At 38.3% G+C, this 13,624-nt stretch overlaps 1 protein-coding gene across 1 annotated transcript in view; it reads right to left on the bottom strand.

Moving 5' to 3' along the window:
• LOC103265271 overlaps positions 1-13,624 on the bottom strand; it is a 155,513-nt gene that overhangs the window by 52,719 nt on the left and 89,170 nt on the right. The window contains exon 4 of the mRNA XM_008062972.2: positions 4,671-4,796. Coding sequence (XP_008061163.1) covers positions 4,688-4,796 — 109 coding nt within the window. The 3' untranslated portion in view covers positions 4,671-4,687. The remainder of the gene's footprint in view (positions 1-4,670; positions 4,797-13,624) is intronic.

Raw genomic sequence — 13,624 nt, 5'->3', positions numbered from 1 at the left:
CTTTTTTCTATCCATAAATCCTCTCCGACTACGAGGCAACCCCAGAGTCACTCTGAACCTATTCTGGTTCAGGGGTTCTGCCTGATTTGCAAATCGTTCTTTGCTCAATTAAACTCTGTTAAATTTAATTTATCTAAAGTTTCTCTTAACACATTAAAGTATAAACACTTTTCCACATCCCACAAGCTACCAAGGGTTTTCAAATATGGGAGTAATTCAATCAGATCCTTTCTTTCAGAAGATAATTCTCAAAGTAGTAGAATAAATGAAATACAGAAAGCAAAGACTTAAGGAAAGAAAACACTTTTAGAAGCTGCTTCAATAGTCCAGGCAAGTGATGTTGAAGGCCTGAAAAAGAACAGGGGCCAGGGAATGGAGAAGAATGAATGGGTAGACTGCATGATAAATGTAAGAGGCAAAACTCCAACAGGGAAGTTGACTCCATGATCAAGAGAGGAAGCATAGGAAGAAGAGAAGGGGTCCAGGACCAACAGATGGTAGGCTGGTGATCTCATTTCTCTAAATAAGGAGCCTATAGGGAGACAGGATAATGACAAGGTTAGGTTTAGACTCAAGTTGAAGGCACCTATATGATATCCAATTGGAGCTATCTGGGAGGAAAGAGGTGGAAGTAATTGAGCTGAAACTCTGAAAAGAAAAAGAGAGACAGAAATGCTAGTCATGATTGCAGAGTTGATGACGACACCATGATGGTGGCGATGCCTTCAGGGATAGCACGCACAGTAAGGACTCTGGCTTGTTACTTTCCTTTTTCACTACAATGGTGGGCAGATGTGGCAGTTTGATTCTAATTTCTTTTGATGCACAGCAAATACCTCCCTTCAAAGCTCTCAAATTGTCACTAAGGAAGGGAACTACCAAGTAAATCAACGTCTGTTTTGATGAAGCCTGTTAGAAGAAAATTCATTGCATTTCCTGAACGGGTGTGGTTTTACTCACAGCTATACCAAACCACATAGCTTCCCTGAAGGACTCATGCCATTATTAGCCTATGATAGCATCAGCAAGAGCGTGTTCTAACACATTTAACAGAAGACATTTTTGGTACTGCTTTACAGAACACTGGCTTAGGTACATGAAGGTAACCAAAGTCCTCTAAGCTGGAAAGCACTTCAAGAGCTTTCTGATGACGGTCTTCAGTGGAAGTACTGAACTGGTGCTTTTCCTATTTACAACTGTTTCCGAAAGTAGGACCTATGGTTTAGGAGGCCATTAGGAAATCCTATAGTTCTCAAGGATGTCTCACAGTAAATGATACAAGTGACACAGTTTCTAAGTAGACAACTGCTCTTGTAAAAACTATTTTTCTCTTTTCCTACCATGATGGCTACTTGTAAGGGAATATTCCATGTACCACTAAAGACCTCCAAGACAGAAATGCCAGCATCTGGTATTTTGCTAAAATCCTGTACTTTATAATTTATTTAATCCTGTCCCCGGTTATTCCTCCATCTGACAGTTTTTATAACCAAGGTTCAGAGTCACACATGCAAACAACCGTACCTTTCTCTTCTGGAGCTGACACCTTGGCACTGTGCCCTTGCATCACAAAAACAGCTCTTACCCCCACCCACCTAAAATGAAAGAAGCAGAGGAAACTCTAGTGAGGTCTCTATGATGCTTCATATGAAAAGCCTCAATTGCCCTTCACACTGCTTTGGAAACATGTGCTTTCCTCCTTCACTTAGCTGAGAATATGAGAAGAATCCACTGTTATACCTTTCTGCTTGCCAAGTCTCCTTTAGTCAAAACTGAATGGAGACCTGGGAGAAGATACTTTTCCGACACTGTGCTTGAATGTGTCTTTTCACACAAACTGAATTCAGAATTGGCACAAGTTCTCCAAGTAAAACTGTGACTAAGCAACGGTCAAAAAAAAATTTGCAAGAAAAATGTTTTTAATGCATTTGGTAGTGGTTATGTTAACAGCTAATAAATGTCCTGATGACCCCACTTTTTCCTTTATAGACTGGCTGTGAGTTCTTCTGTTTGGTTTCTGTATTGAACTTCAGATCCATCTACCAGGGCTAGAACCACCAGCAAGGGCATTCAGGAGTTGCCCCAGAAGCAGCAACACCCTGCACATCTCTTCTGGATCGTCCAAGACTGGGCATGCCCCTGCTAGAGCAAGATGGAAAGGAGAGGAAAGAAGCAGTCCAAGTGTTACCACTGCAGTCTGTTAACACCAGATTCAAATCCCAAATCTGCCTACTGTGGGTGCTTTGATGTGAGTCCACTGCAGCTTAACTTGATCCCTTTCAGTGATGGAACCACTCTGCTGCCACCAAAACTGACAACCTGCAAGTCCTGACAGCTGAAAGAAATACCATCCAGAATAAATTGCCAAGGGCAGCAGGTGTGGCTTTGGGAGCCAAGGATAAAGCTTCCAGTTGAACACAGTACTGTTTCCATCCTCAGATCTTTCTCTCATCCTGTTGCTCTAGTCGAGCTTCTCATAGCTGATGTTCCTACTATACCAGGTTTAGTCAGGGACTACTGTCATTACCAAGGGCAGAGTCAGTAACTGAGGATAGAGTCATAAAAAGAAGGTTTCCAAAGAGCCTCTGACCTAGAAGAACACTTTATACCCTCAAACAAAACCTGGGTTTTCTAGAGGTTCAGCAAACATGCTGACTTCACATCCTAAAAAGGTTAGGCAATTGAAGAGGGAATGCAACCCTCATAGTTTGATGTTGCTTAGATCAACAAGCAAACATTTCCTGGGTACCGACTATACACTCAGTCCCGGACCCTTTGTTGTGGATGAGAATGCGGAATGAATCTCAAACAGCTGTTCTCAAACTTCAGTGTGCAAAAGAGATATCTGAGATGAGTTTTCTGGGTTCTATATCCCCAGAAATACTCATTCTTCAAGTTTGGTGTTGTTTAATCTGCAACTTTAATAAACACACTCAGGTGATTCAGATGCAGGAGATCCTCGAGTTAGAACATCCTTGAGAAACACCAGTCTGTGGTCTGATTCCTGCCTTGAAGCAATATGCAACCCAGTTTTGGTGGTGGCAAATACCCACAAAGCAATGCACAGCAATACTTGTTGTCTGATATCACCCCAAATGTGATAGGAGTTCATAAGGACAGACCTGTTAGTGAAGTCCTGAGGATTCAGAAAAGACTTGGTGAATGAGAATCAGGATTTGTTATCAGGCAGGTCTTGGAAAGATATAGCCCCAAGCAATCATCTTAATCAAACCTCCTAATACAGTGTGACAAGGTGGCCATAGCATACTGCATAAATGAAGAGGAAGATGCAGGATAGAAGACCACCAGCAAATATAGTTAAAGAGGCTTCCCATATTAATAATTATAGGGAGGATACTGTCACCAGAAGAATCATAAACCTGGCATTTCCAGATAACATAGTGTTTGCATTTTCTTTCTGCCGCATTCATGTAGTTTCCTGCACTTCATAATTTAACATTTGTAAGAGAAAACAAAATGCTGTTATGAAACCCAAATAATGCATCACTTAGAGGCAGACAGCCAGCTGTTAACAAGAGTGACATCTGAGATCATTTAAGAGTCGGTACCAGCTCTGCTTCTGAAAGGGAATGTTGAAGAAGAAAAGAAGAAGAAGAAGGAGGAGGAGGAGGAGGAGGCGGAGGAGGAGGAGGAGGAGGAGGAGGAGAAGGAGAAGAAGAAGAAGACGTTGTTTAGTGTAAACAAATTTTGGGGATCCTTAAGGTTAAAGGGCTGGCAGATAACCGGTAACACAGTGATAGCATGCACAGAAAAGGGAAAAGTCAGATTCCCTAAAGAAAAACAAAGGACAATAACCCAGAAGATGTCTACCTCCCTTATTTGAATATAATATTCATAAGCACTGCATCACATTTTAATGTTGCAAGGGAATAAATTATTAACGGCTCAACAAAAGGGCTATTAGGATGGGTACCAGTAGGGAGGGGAGACCCAAACTCCCGAGGACCTAGTCCCCTTCCTCCACACTGGTTGATACAATGAGCCCCTCTGCAAATGATGGCTTGCTAAGGGCACAATGCAAATTCTGTTGGGCAAGAATTAAAGAATATAATTATTTAATTAGTTTCACTAGAGAAAACTGAATTGTAAATCTGCAAAAGGCCTTGGAGATCATCTAGGCAGGTACTCACATTTTGACAGGTGAGTCATTCTAGGTCACCAAGATAAGTGCTGCAGAACTGGGCTTCCATTTGAGGACTCTGTTTCCAGGAAATATCATGAACTAGGCTGATAAAACATCTTTGTAGTGCCTGACCATACTTGATTACAGGTAACAAACTTACCAACAGACTGAACTACTTCCTCTTGTGTAATTAATCCCTTATGCTTTCAACTACAATGGAATGTCTGAAAGATATAGCTTGTTTGTTGTTTGTGTGCTTAGTTGTTTGGGTTTGTTTGGTTCGGTCTGGTCTTTTTCTAACTACAAATGCATTCTATTTAGATCCCACTATTCTGCAAACTTCATAAACAAATACACTAAGAAAATGCGGTTGCTCTCTTGGTGCTCTGTGGCTAGAACAACATTTTCTCAAAACGTCCTGTTGTATGGATTTTGAGAAATAGTATGCACTTGAAAAAGATGACCCACTACACCAAATACATGATGTGTGATGAAATTGAAAGCTAATACATTTCAGGTAACTTACCAAAAACCAGTTGTGTTTCAAGACCATCCGTGCAGGCTGGAGTCCACTCTTTCTCCTTTGCTCACGGTCCACAGCAGCATTACTTCTGAGGCCTCCAAATAGACTCTTTCATTGTGCTCCAGTATGCTGCAGTCAAACAAAACAAAACACCAAGTCAGAATGAAAATGCCACTTAAAGCAGTTAGTGGATATTCAGGGGAAATCCCCAACCTTTCTCAAATGCATATTTCGTAACCTCAAATGAGCATGTTAATTACCAGGATGAAGCTATCACATATCTTATTGACATATGGTGCCCTAAAATACTGGAGGTAGGGTGCGGGGAGGAATAAAGAAAGAAAACAAAGCATTATAGGTTGTAGGCTGTACATCTTGAAAGTCAAGATATATACCAGAGGCAATGTGTTTGCAAAATTTCAAGCTTATCGACTGAAAGATGTAAAAAAGATTCATTATGTTTAAATGTTTAGACGCTGGTGTGCATTTATCTAGGGCAGAAGGTAGAGAAAGTTTTGTTTCAAACAAAAATTGCTGACTCTGTCCAGTAAAAACTCTGATTGAGCTATTATTAATACTTTTAAAATAAAGGGCTACTAGGATTGAACAAAAAGATGAAGTGTAAGAGACAGAGGAAATTTTCCATCTTGCACTACAAATAGGTAATTGATAGGTTTTCTCTGTCTGGCTCTGATAAAGCTTGATAAATACTTTCTCCACTCAAGTTGAAAAGCAGTAGTTACTTTACACACCGAATATGAAATGAATGGTTAAATATGCATGCCTCTTAACCCCCACTCAGAGCAGCTGATAAAGCCTACACATTAAAACTCCATGTGACAAGGATGCTCTGAAAAGTTCTTTTCTGCCTTGTGAGCTATTAACGCTCACTTGTCACAAGCTGTTGTTTGAGCTTCTTCTGATGTTTAGTCAAATCCATCCCACTATTTGTTTTTTGACAATGGCCATTTGAGAGCCTGGAAACAGTCTTCAGAAGAGATCTGCATCCTTTTTTTTTTTTTTTTTTGGCCTTTTTTGAGCGCTTCCTCATCCATTTGGGAAACCCATTGGAAGACTGTCACTCAATTATCTGAGTATGGTGGCCCCAACATGCTTGTATCTAAACTCTATAAATCTCTGAAGGTCCTGTGGCGATTACCAGAGATCACATCAAGTAACACAGTAGTTAGAGAGGATATATGTGTATGCCTCCTAGGTTGCTGTGTGAATAATTCTTTGCAAGCCTTCTGAAGCTGTTATTTCATGGAGTAGTCAGCGATTTTTAAAGGACTTTGGGGGAGTTGTGTATATTTGTGGTTAAGTTCATGTAAACACTTAAAACTTTTGAGGAGGAGAAAGCATCTCTTGGTTAATGTTTAAACAAGTGAGTTGAGTTAATACCATTCCATTTTCGGTCTAGCTGGAAGAGCAACTGCCTGAAAATGGCAAAGTCTTTTTTATCTTCTTGATGCTATCAATACCCACAGAAAGTGGGGTTGTGAGGATTTTATTAGTTTTCTGAACAGTCCTCATGAAATATAACTCAGCTCCCACTCAAATGTGTAACAGTAACATATTGACAGAAATCAACATAAGCCAGGAAGTTCAAATCATGACAAACTGTCTTTAGCTTACCCACTTGGTAAAAACAGAATTTGGAGAGAGGAGGAGGATTTAAGCAAGCCCACTGAAAATTATGGGCTGGTATCAATCTTTTCTTTCTTTCTTTTTTAACTAAAAATAACTTGCTGCATTTCTCTTATTCACTACTTCATTACCAAAAGATGTCCTTACCATCTAGTTCCAACTTCTGCCAATGAACCTACTGATCCAGGCAGGTTGAGTTGCCTTTTAAAGTCACACAGCAAGTTAATATGTACTTTGGCTAGATTCTGGGTTGTCACTCATGCTTATTGATTGACTCTTAATAGACATAAAATTATTCCATGTAATATAATGTGGTTTTAGTTAGAAAAGTTCACTAGTAACATAACACTTACTCATAGTACTCTCTCTTTTTCTTCTGTTTTGTTTTTGCCCTAAAAAAAAAAAAAAAAAATCAGGCCACGCACAGTGGCTCAAGCCTGTAATCCCAGCACTTTGGGAGGCCGAGGTAAGAGGATTGCCTGAGCTCAGGGGTTCGAGACCAGTATGGGCAATTTGGTGAGACTTCATCTCTGCAATAAATCAAGAAAAAAATTACCTGGGCATAGTGACACACACCTGTAGTTCTGGCTGAGGTGGAAGGATCACCTGAGCCCTGCAGGTCTAGGATGTGGTGGCCGTGAGCATGCCACTGCACTCCAGCCTGGGTGACAGAGTAAGACTCTGACTCCAAAAAAAAAAAAAAGAAGAACTTCACTTTTGGATTATATTCTTGTCACCTGTCTGCAGCAAAATCTATCTGGGAGAGGCAGAATGGCTCCATCATTGACAGCTTTCATTGGCTGCCAAAGCCAGGTGTCCAGCGGAGTAAGGCTTATGCTATTCAAAAAGAAGAAAAAAATGAAGGACTCATCTAAGTGACAATATTTTCCATTCTTATATCTGTAGATGTGAAGGAGTTGAAAGTGATTCATTTTGTGATTTATAGCCAACCCACAACACACATACTGCAACAGTTACTAGACAACTTTTATCAAAAGAAAACCACTGACAATTCTACACACCTCTTTTTAAGCAAGAATTTCAATATGCTTTCCTCTTTCAACAAACTGTTCACCAGTACTGCTAATAATCAACAAGACAAACAGGCTTGAATATAATCTCCATTGCCTACCTATTCTGGTTTGCCAGTTGAACTTACCCTAAACAGAGTCAAGGCCAAAATCCAGAAAGGAGAAGAGAAAGCCAGGGGCCTCAGGCATTCACAGATACACTTGCATATGTGAATCTTGGCTATATAAACAAGGATCTCATTCCAGAGGGCTTTCAAATTTGATAGGCCTTTTGGTGATAGTTTTCTGAACAGTTATAAGCAGCACCAACAAAGTATAGTATATGAACATAAGCCAGAAACAATGGCCTAGGAGCCATGAAATTTGTTTCTTCATCTTAATTTTGCAGCTAACTGGATTTTAAAAGTTAAGTCACAGCCTACTGAGTAGAATTAGTTCCTAATCTATCCAATGAAGTAACTTAAGTAAATGTTCTCCATAATTAATTCCCAGTTATAATTCAAGTTGTTTTATATGCATTTGAATATTCCAAATCAAATAAAATCTCTACAAACACAATTGTATCTTACATGGTCTATTTGATCTATGAGGTGTATCTTTATTCAAAATTTCAACAATTAGACACAAGTTGCATAGGAAGAGACAGACAGGTTCACAGTAGACTATCACCTCAGTAGGGAAAGGGAATTCTAGTTAATAAAACTGGCTCTTTATTTGGAAGGCATTAGATTCCTATCTTATACTACATAGAAAATAACTTCTAGATCTATAACTAAACACATAAAAGTGTTTATGCATATATACATAGATATAGTATTTATTGTACATATGTATTGTTTTATACAACAAAATACAAAACAAAATTCATAAGCATGAAAGGTTTTGTAGGCTACTGTAAAGGTGTTAACTTTCACTTTAAGCAAAATAGGAAGACACTAGATAATTTTAAATGAAGTAATCTCATGATCTGCCATATGTTTTAAGAGATCATTTGGTCTGATTGGTAGGAATAGAACATAAGGGGATATAAATTAAAGCACAAGTTACTGCTATAGGCAGCCTCCAAGATGGTCCCCAGTGATCTCACCTCGTGGTATTCATGCCACTGAAATATCCTCTCCACTTGAGTGTGGACCAGATTTAGTGACTCACTTCTAGCAAAAAGAGTGCAGCAAAGCTAATGGGATATCATTTCCAAGACTGGGTTGCAAGAAGACAGGGCTTCCGTCTTGGGATCCTGTGTCCTCCTCTGGATTACTCACCCCAGGGAAACTGAATGCCCGGCTGCCAGGCAGTTCTGTGGAGGGGCCCACATAGCACATAACTGCTAGTATCTATGTCAATGAGCTTGGAAGCAGATCCCACTCACTTCCCATCCCATCCTTCAGATGGGACTACAGCCCAGGCTAACAGCTTGACCACAACTTCATGAAAGGCCTAGAACCAGAGACACCCAGCTAAGATGTACACTGATTCCTACTCAGAAATACCAAAAGATAATGCATATATGTGGTTTTAAGTCACTAAGTTTTGGGGTAACTTGTTACACATCAATGGATAAATAATACAATTACAATATAGGAGACATTCTTTTAGGAGCTTTACATGACCTTTTACAGTTAGAGAAACTGAGTTACAAAAAGTTAAATCATGTGCCCAACACCACTCATATGTGATGGAGGAGATGGGAATCAAACTCCGGCCATCTGATTCCAGAATCCAGGCTCATAATCACTGCATGACATGTACCCTGGTTAACCTTTTCTCCTACTTCAGATGTGCATACCTGGAATTGGACTTTTTACTGCAGAAAGTGGTACAATCACATAATTTGGACAAACAACGGACCATCTGCATCTTCATTAAACTTCATAACTCTACAATTCCTCTATCTTTGATACCCTAAATATGCTATCATCTTTACTCAGTTGTCAAAGGAGATAGACAGGTAGCCTCTTGCTGTTTGAAGAGTAACCTCAATCTGATTCTTCATTTCAGTCTGGTTAATATGGTTGATTTAACTATTAAATAATTTCTAGCACCATTTGCAAATGCTTTAATGTATATTCCTATAGATGGGAATGTCCTTTTGTACTTGTAGAAAGTTGTCTCTAAAACTACTCTGTGGCGAGGAAAAGAGAAATATGCTGAATAAAACCACCACAGAAATTTGTTTAAATTTTTTAAAATAATTAAAAAAATCAAATTTTAGTTGGCAATAGAAAGTCACTAAGGATTCAAATAATATTAAATGTTTCAGTAGGAAACAATTTTTGGCAAGAACAAAAAATAAAAAAACAAAGCTTTTGAATTATATAAAATACGACTATTGTCCCCATAATTATTAGAACAAATTAAGATGTTTCCAGTCTTTCCCTGACATAGACATGTCACATACAGAAAGAAAAAGAAATTATCTCTGCACTTCAACACAAATTCAGAACGGTATTGTGTAAGAAAGATACTAGGGCTGGTTAGTGCGAGTATCATTCTTACTTTTTAGAAGGGTACTGCCCATGCCCATCTTGTAGCAGCCAAGGGAACATGTTTTGGATCCATACTGTTTAGTTTGCTTTAACTCTTGGGACTGTACCCACAACTAGCAAATATAGTGTAGCAAAGCCAGTCAATGGAATATCATTTTCAAGACTGAATTACAAGAAGACAGTGGCTTCCATATTGAGATCCTACATACTCATCTGGATTACGGACCCTGGGAAAACTGAATGCCCAGTCGTGAGGCAGTTCTGTGGAGAGGCCCACCTAGCATGTAACTGAGGCCTAAATGGAAAGTAAAGAACTGGAAAGAAAGAGCCATAAAAATAAATCCAACAAAACCCATTGCCATTTATAAATCTTTCTGTTACCAAAAATGACTGTGCTTTATTAAAGGCATGCAATGCATCACCAAAGGTATTTTTTGCCATTTAAAAATACCAAACAGTAGTAACAGCTCAACAGCTAGGCTGCTACCACTTAACCTGCAATTTGGACAATTTGTGTTGAGGATTAAATTACTTTGTCGTATGACACATGGAGCAGATGCTACTAATTAACACACAAAAATGTCTACAACAGAGTTTTTAAAACATATGAGTTTGGGAACATAAGTAGAAACAGCTTTGAGGAGTATAAGCAAATAAAGTCAATCAGATTAGTAGTAAACTTTCATAGGATTTGAAATAAAGTATGGATTTGAAGGAAACTACTTGATCAATCTTGCTTTTTGTTTTTAAGAAAGTGGAGGGAAGGTAGCGCATATCATATACCAGCCAATGTACTCGATAGAATGTTATAGTCCATTGTGGAACATTATGCTCTGCCCAAAATTAAAGGAGAATAAAAAAGGTTGAGATAAATTTGGGAAACACTTTTGAGGGATTTTGATATCGTAAAATGCATTATAAATCTCTAGGAGGTGAGAAAGTTTACATCTTGGTCCAAAATATATTTGATCAGAGAATACTTTTTCCAGAAGAAAGGAGTAACCAGTGGACATGCATGGACCAGAATACACCTCAATAAACAATACACTAGGTTAGTAGTCCTCACACTTTCAGTCTCAAGTCCCTTTTATACCCCTAAAACTTACTGAAGACCCCAAAGAACTTTTAATCAGGCAGGTTATATTTAAAAATATTTGTTGTGCCATGTTAGAGATTAAAACTGAGAAAATTATAAAAACATTCAGTAAATGCTAACATACTCGTTGCATGTTACACAAAATAACATATCTGTAAGAAAAAAACTATATTTTTCAGAAAAAGAAAGAGAGAAGAGTGATATTGATTTAGATATTTGCAAACCTCTTTAATGTCTGGCTTAATAGAAAACGGCTAAATTCTCATATGTGCCACTAAATTCAGTTTGCTGTGGTATGTTGTTTGGTTGAAGTATGTGGAGGAAATCTGGCCACCAGTTTCAGCTAATTGTGGATATTCTTTCATATTATACCAAAACTTGACAAGCAGTAGTTTTTTAAAGGATGGTAGAAATGTGGAATCTGAAACACATCAATGAACTATTTATATTCTGTTTTAAATGTTTATTTTAGAGATAGGATCTCCCCGTGTTTTTCAGGCTTTCTTGAACTCCTGGGGTAAAGCAATCCTTCAGCCTCAGCCTCCCTCTGGGATAAAGCAATCCTCCAGCCTCCAGCCTCAACTGGCACTGCAGGTATCCGCCACCATGCCCAGGCTGTACTATTTTATATTAAAATTCATTGGCTTACCTTATATTTTGCATGAGTCTTTAACTATGCTTGTAAAATTATGCTTGTTCACTGAATTATGCATATCTTCCAAAAGTTGACACATTTCATGGTACAATATCATCACATGCCACGTAGCCTCTGAAAAATTCCACTACACACTTGAGAGATTGGGAATGGAACAGGTAAGTAATGTCTTAGTATTACTGTAAAATTAGTTTTGATCTCATAGGCCCACCCCTCCCCAACAAAAAAGGTCTTGAGGGTTACCAAAGTGAGAACTGCTGACCAAGTAGACTCTAAATTCTGCAGATCTCTCCCAGAAGTAAAAGCTCAGAACTCTGAGTTTCCTTCTAGCCATTGGGTTTCATAGGTCTGATCATTTGTTTTCCTAGGGACCATTTGGTTCGACTAACAAGGACCAATTACCCACACTGGCTATCACCGTGATATAAACTATAAGGGAACAATAGGAAAGAGTTATCTGTGGGGGGAAGAAATGAGTTTACTTGGATTCTACCAGGTGAGAATTTATGAAAAGTGTGCATTTTTTACTTTTTTATTTTAAATTTTTATAGGTATATAATTGCACATATTTATGAGGTACATGTGATAATTTGACACAAGCAATGTGTAATGATCAAATCAGGGTATTTGGGATATCCATCACCTCAAACATTTATCAATTTTTTTGTTAGGAACATTCCAAATTTACTTCTCTGGTTATTTTGAAATATACGATACTTTACTGCTAACTATAGTTACCCTATTGTGCTATTAAACTCTAGCTCTTATTCCTACTATCTAACTGCTGTCTTTTATTTTTGTACCCATTAACCAGCTCCTCTTTGTCCCCCCTTCCCCACTAACCTTCTGAGCCTTTGGCAACCACGAGATAAGTTCTTTTAGCTCCCACATATAAATGAGAATATGAGACACTTGTCTTTTCTGTGCTTGGCTTATTTTATGTTACATAATCTCCTTCAGTTCCAGCCATGTTATTGCAAAAGACAAGATTAATTTCTTTTTATGGCTGAATAATATTCCATTGTGTATATGTAGCACATTTTCTTTATCCATTTAACCATTTATGGACATTTAGGTTGACATCATATCTTGGCTATTGGAAATAGTGCTGCTATAAACATGGGGTGCACGTATCTCTTTGATATGCTTATTTCCTTTCCTTTGGATATATCTATGACTTTTCTTTAGTAAACACTTTCTTCCAACCTAGGCTTTCAGAATCTATTAGGATTTGTTTTAATTGAAGAGAATAAACTTTTTAAGTACCCCAAAAGAAACTCAGAAAGATCTTTTTCATGAAATCAATTCATGAAACAACTATGCTATCACTATCTATTTATTAAAAAGATGCCTCCCAAACTACTAAACACTACTGGTTATCTTTGGGTGTTAATGTACATAAGCAATAATAACAGCTAATATTTCAGTGCTAAGCCCTCAAATTTCATTATCTCCTCTAAGCCTTAGAATCATCATAAGTGGGGGACACTTTCATTACACTCTTTTGAATAAATGTAGAAGTGGAGGTGGAGGAGACAAATAGTATACTCAAAGGACTAGGTAAATGATAGCTTCAGGACTCCAACCTCTATCTGACACCAAAGATTCTCTGTCTCCTCACTATGCTGCCTCCTTTCCAATTATTAGCTTACTAAACTTTAGTAATCTGGATTCTTCTTCTGGCAGGTATTCCAAAGTCATGAAATATTCTCTTCACTTTCTTGTTTCAAAAGTGAGGAGTTGGCTTGATGAATTGTCTCAGAGCTCACCCTAATATATATACATATCAGTAAGATTCTTTTGTCTCCCCAAAGCAGACCAGTTATCACATGGAAAAAAGAAGTCTCACTTGAAAGTCACATATGCTGGATGCTGTGAAGTTCAACCTTTTGATTCTTAAAAGGTCATGATGATGGAGCACTGATAATGATGTTCTGTAAACAAAATTCAAGGTACCCTCAGCCCAATCCAAATCCCCTAATTATTCCTCTGAAAGCACAGTTATGAAACAAGGTCAATGAAAATGCCAGTCATCTCGAAGG

The sequence above is a fragment of the Carlito syrichta genome, unplaced genomic scaffold, assembly GCF_000164805.1.
Source record: "Carlito syrichta isolate Samal-C Ts95f unplaced genomic scaffold, Tarsius_syrichta-2.0.1 Scaffold306243, whole genome shotgun sequence".
NCBI classification, from domain to species: domain Eukaryota; kingdom Metazoa; phylum Chordata; class Mammalia; order Primates; family Tarsiidae; genus Carlito; species Carlito syrichta.
The sequence above is the reverse complement of the archived record's forward strand: the minus strand, read 5'-3'. Positions and strand labels throughout refer to the sequence as shown.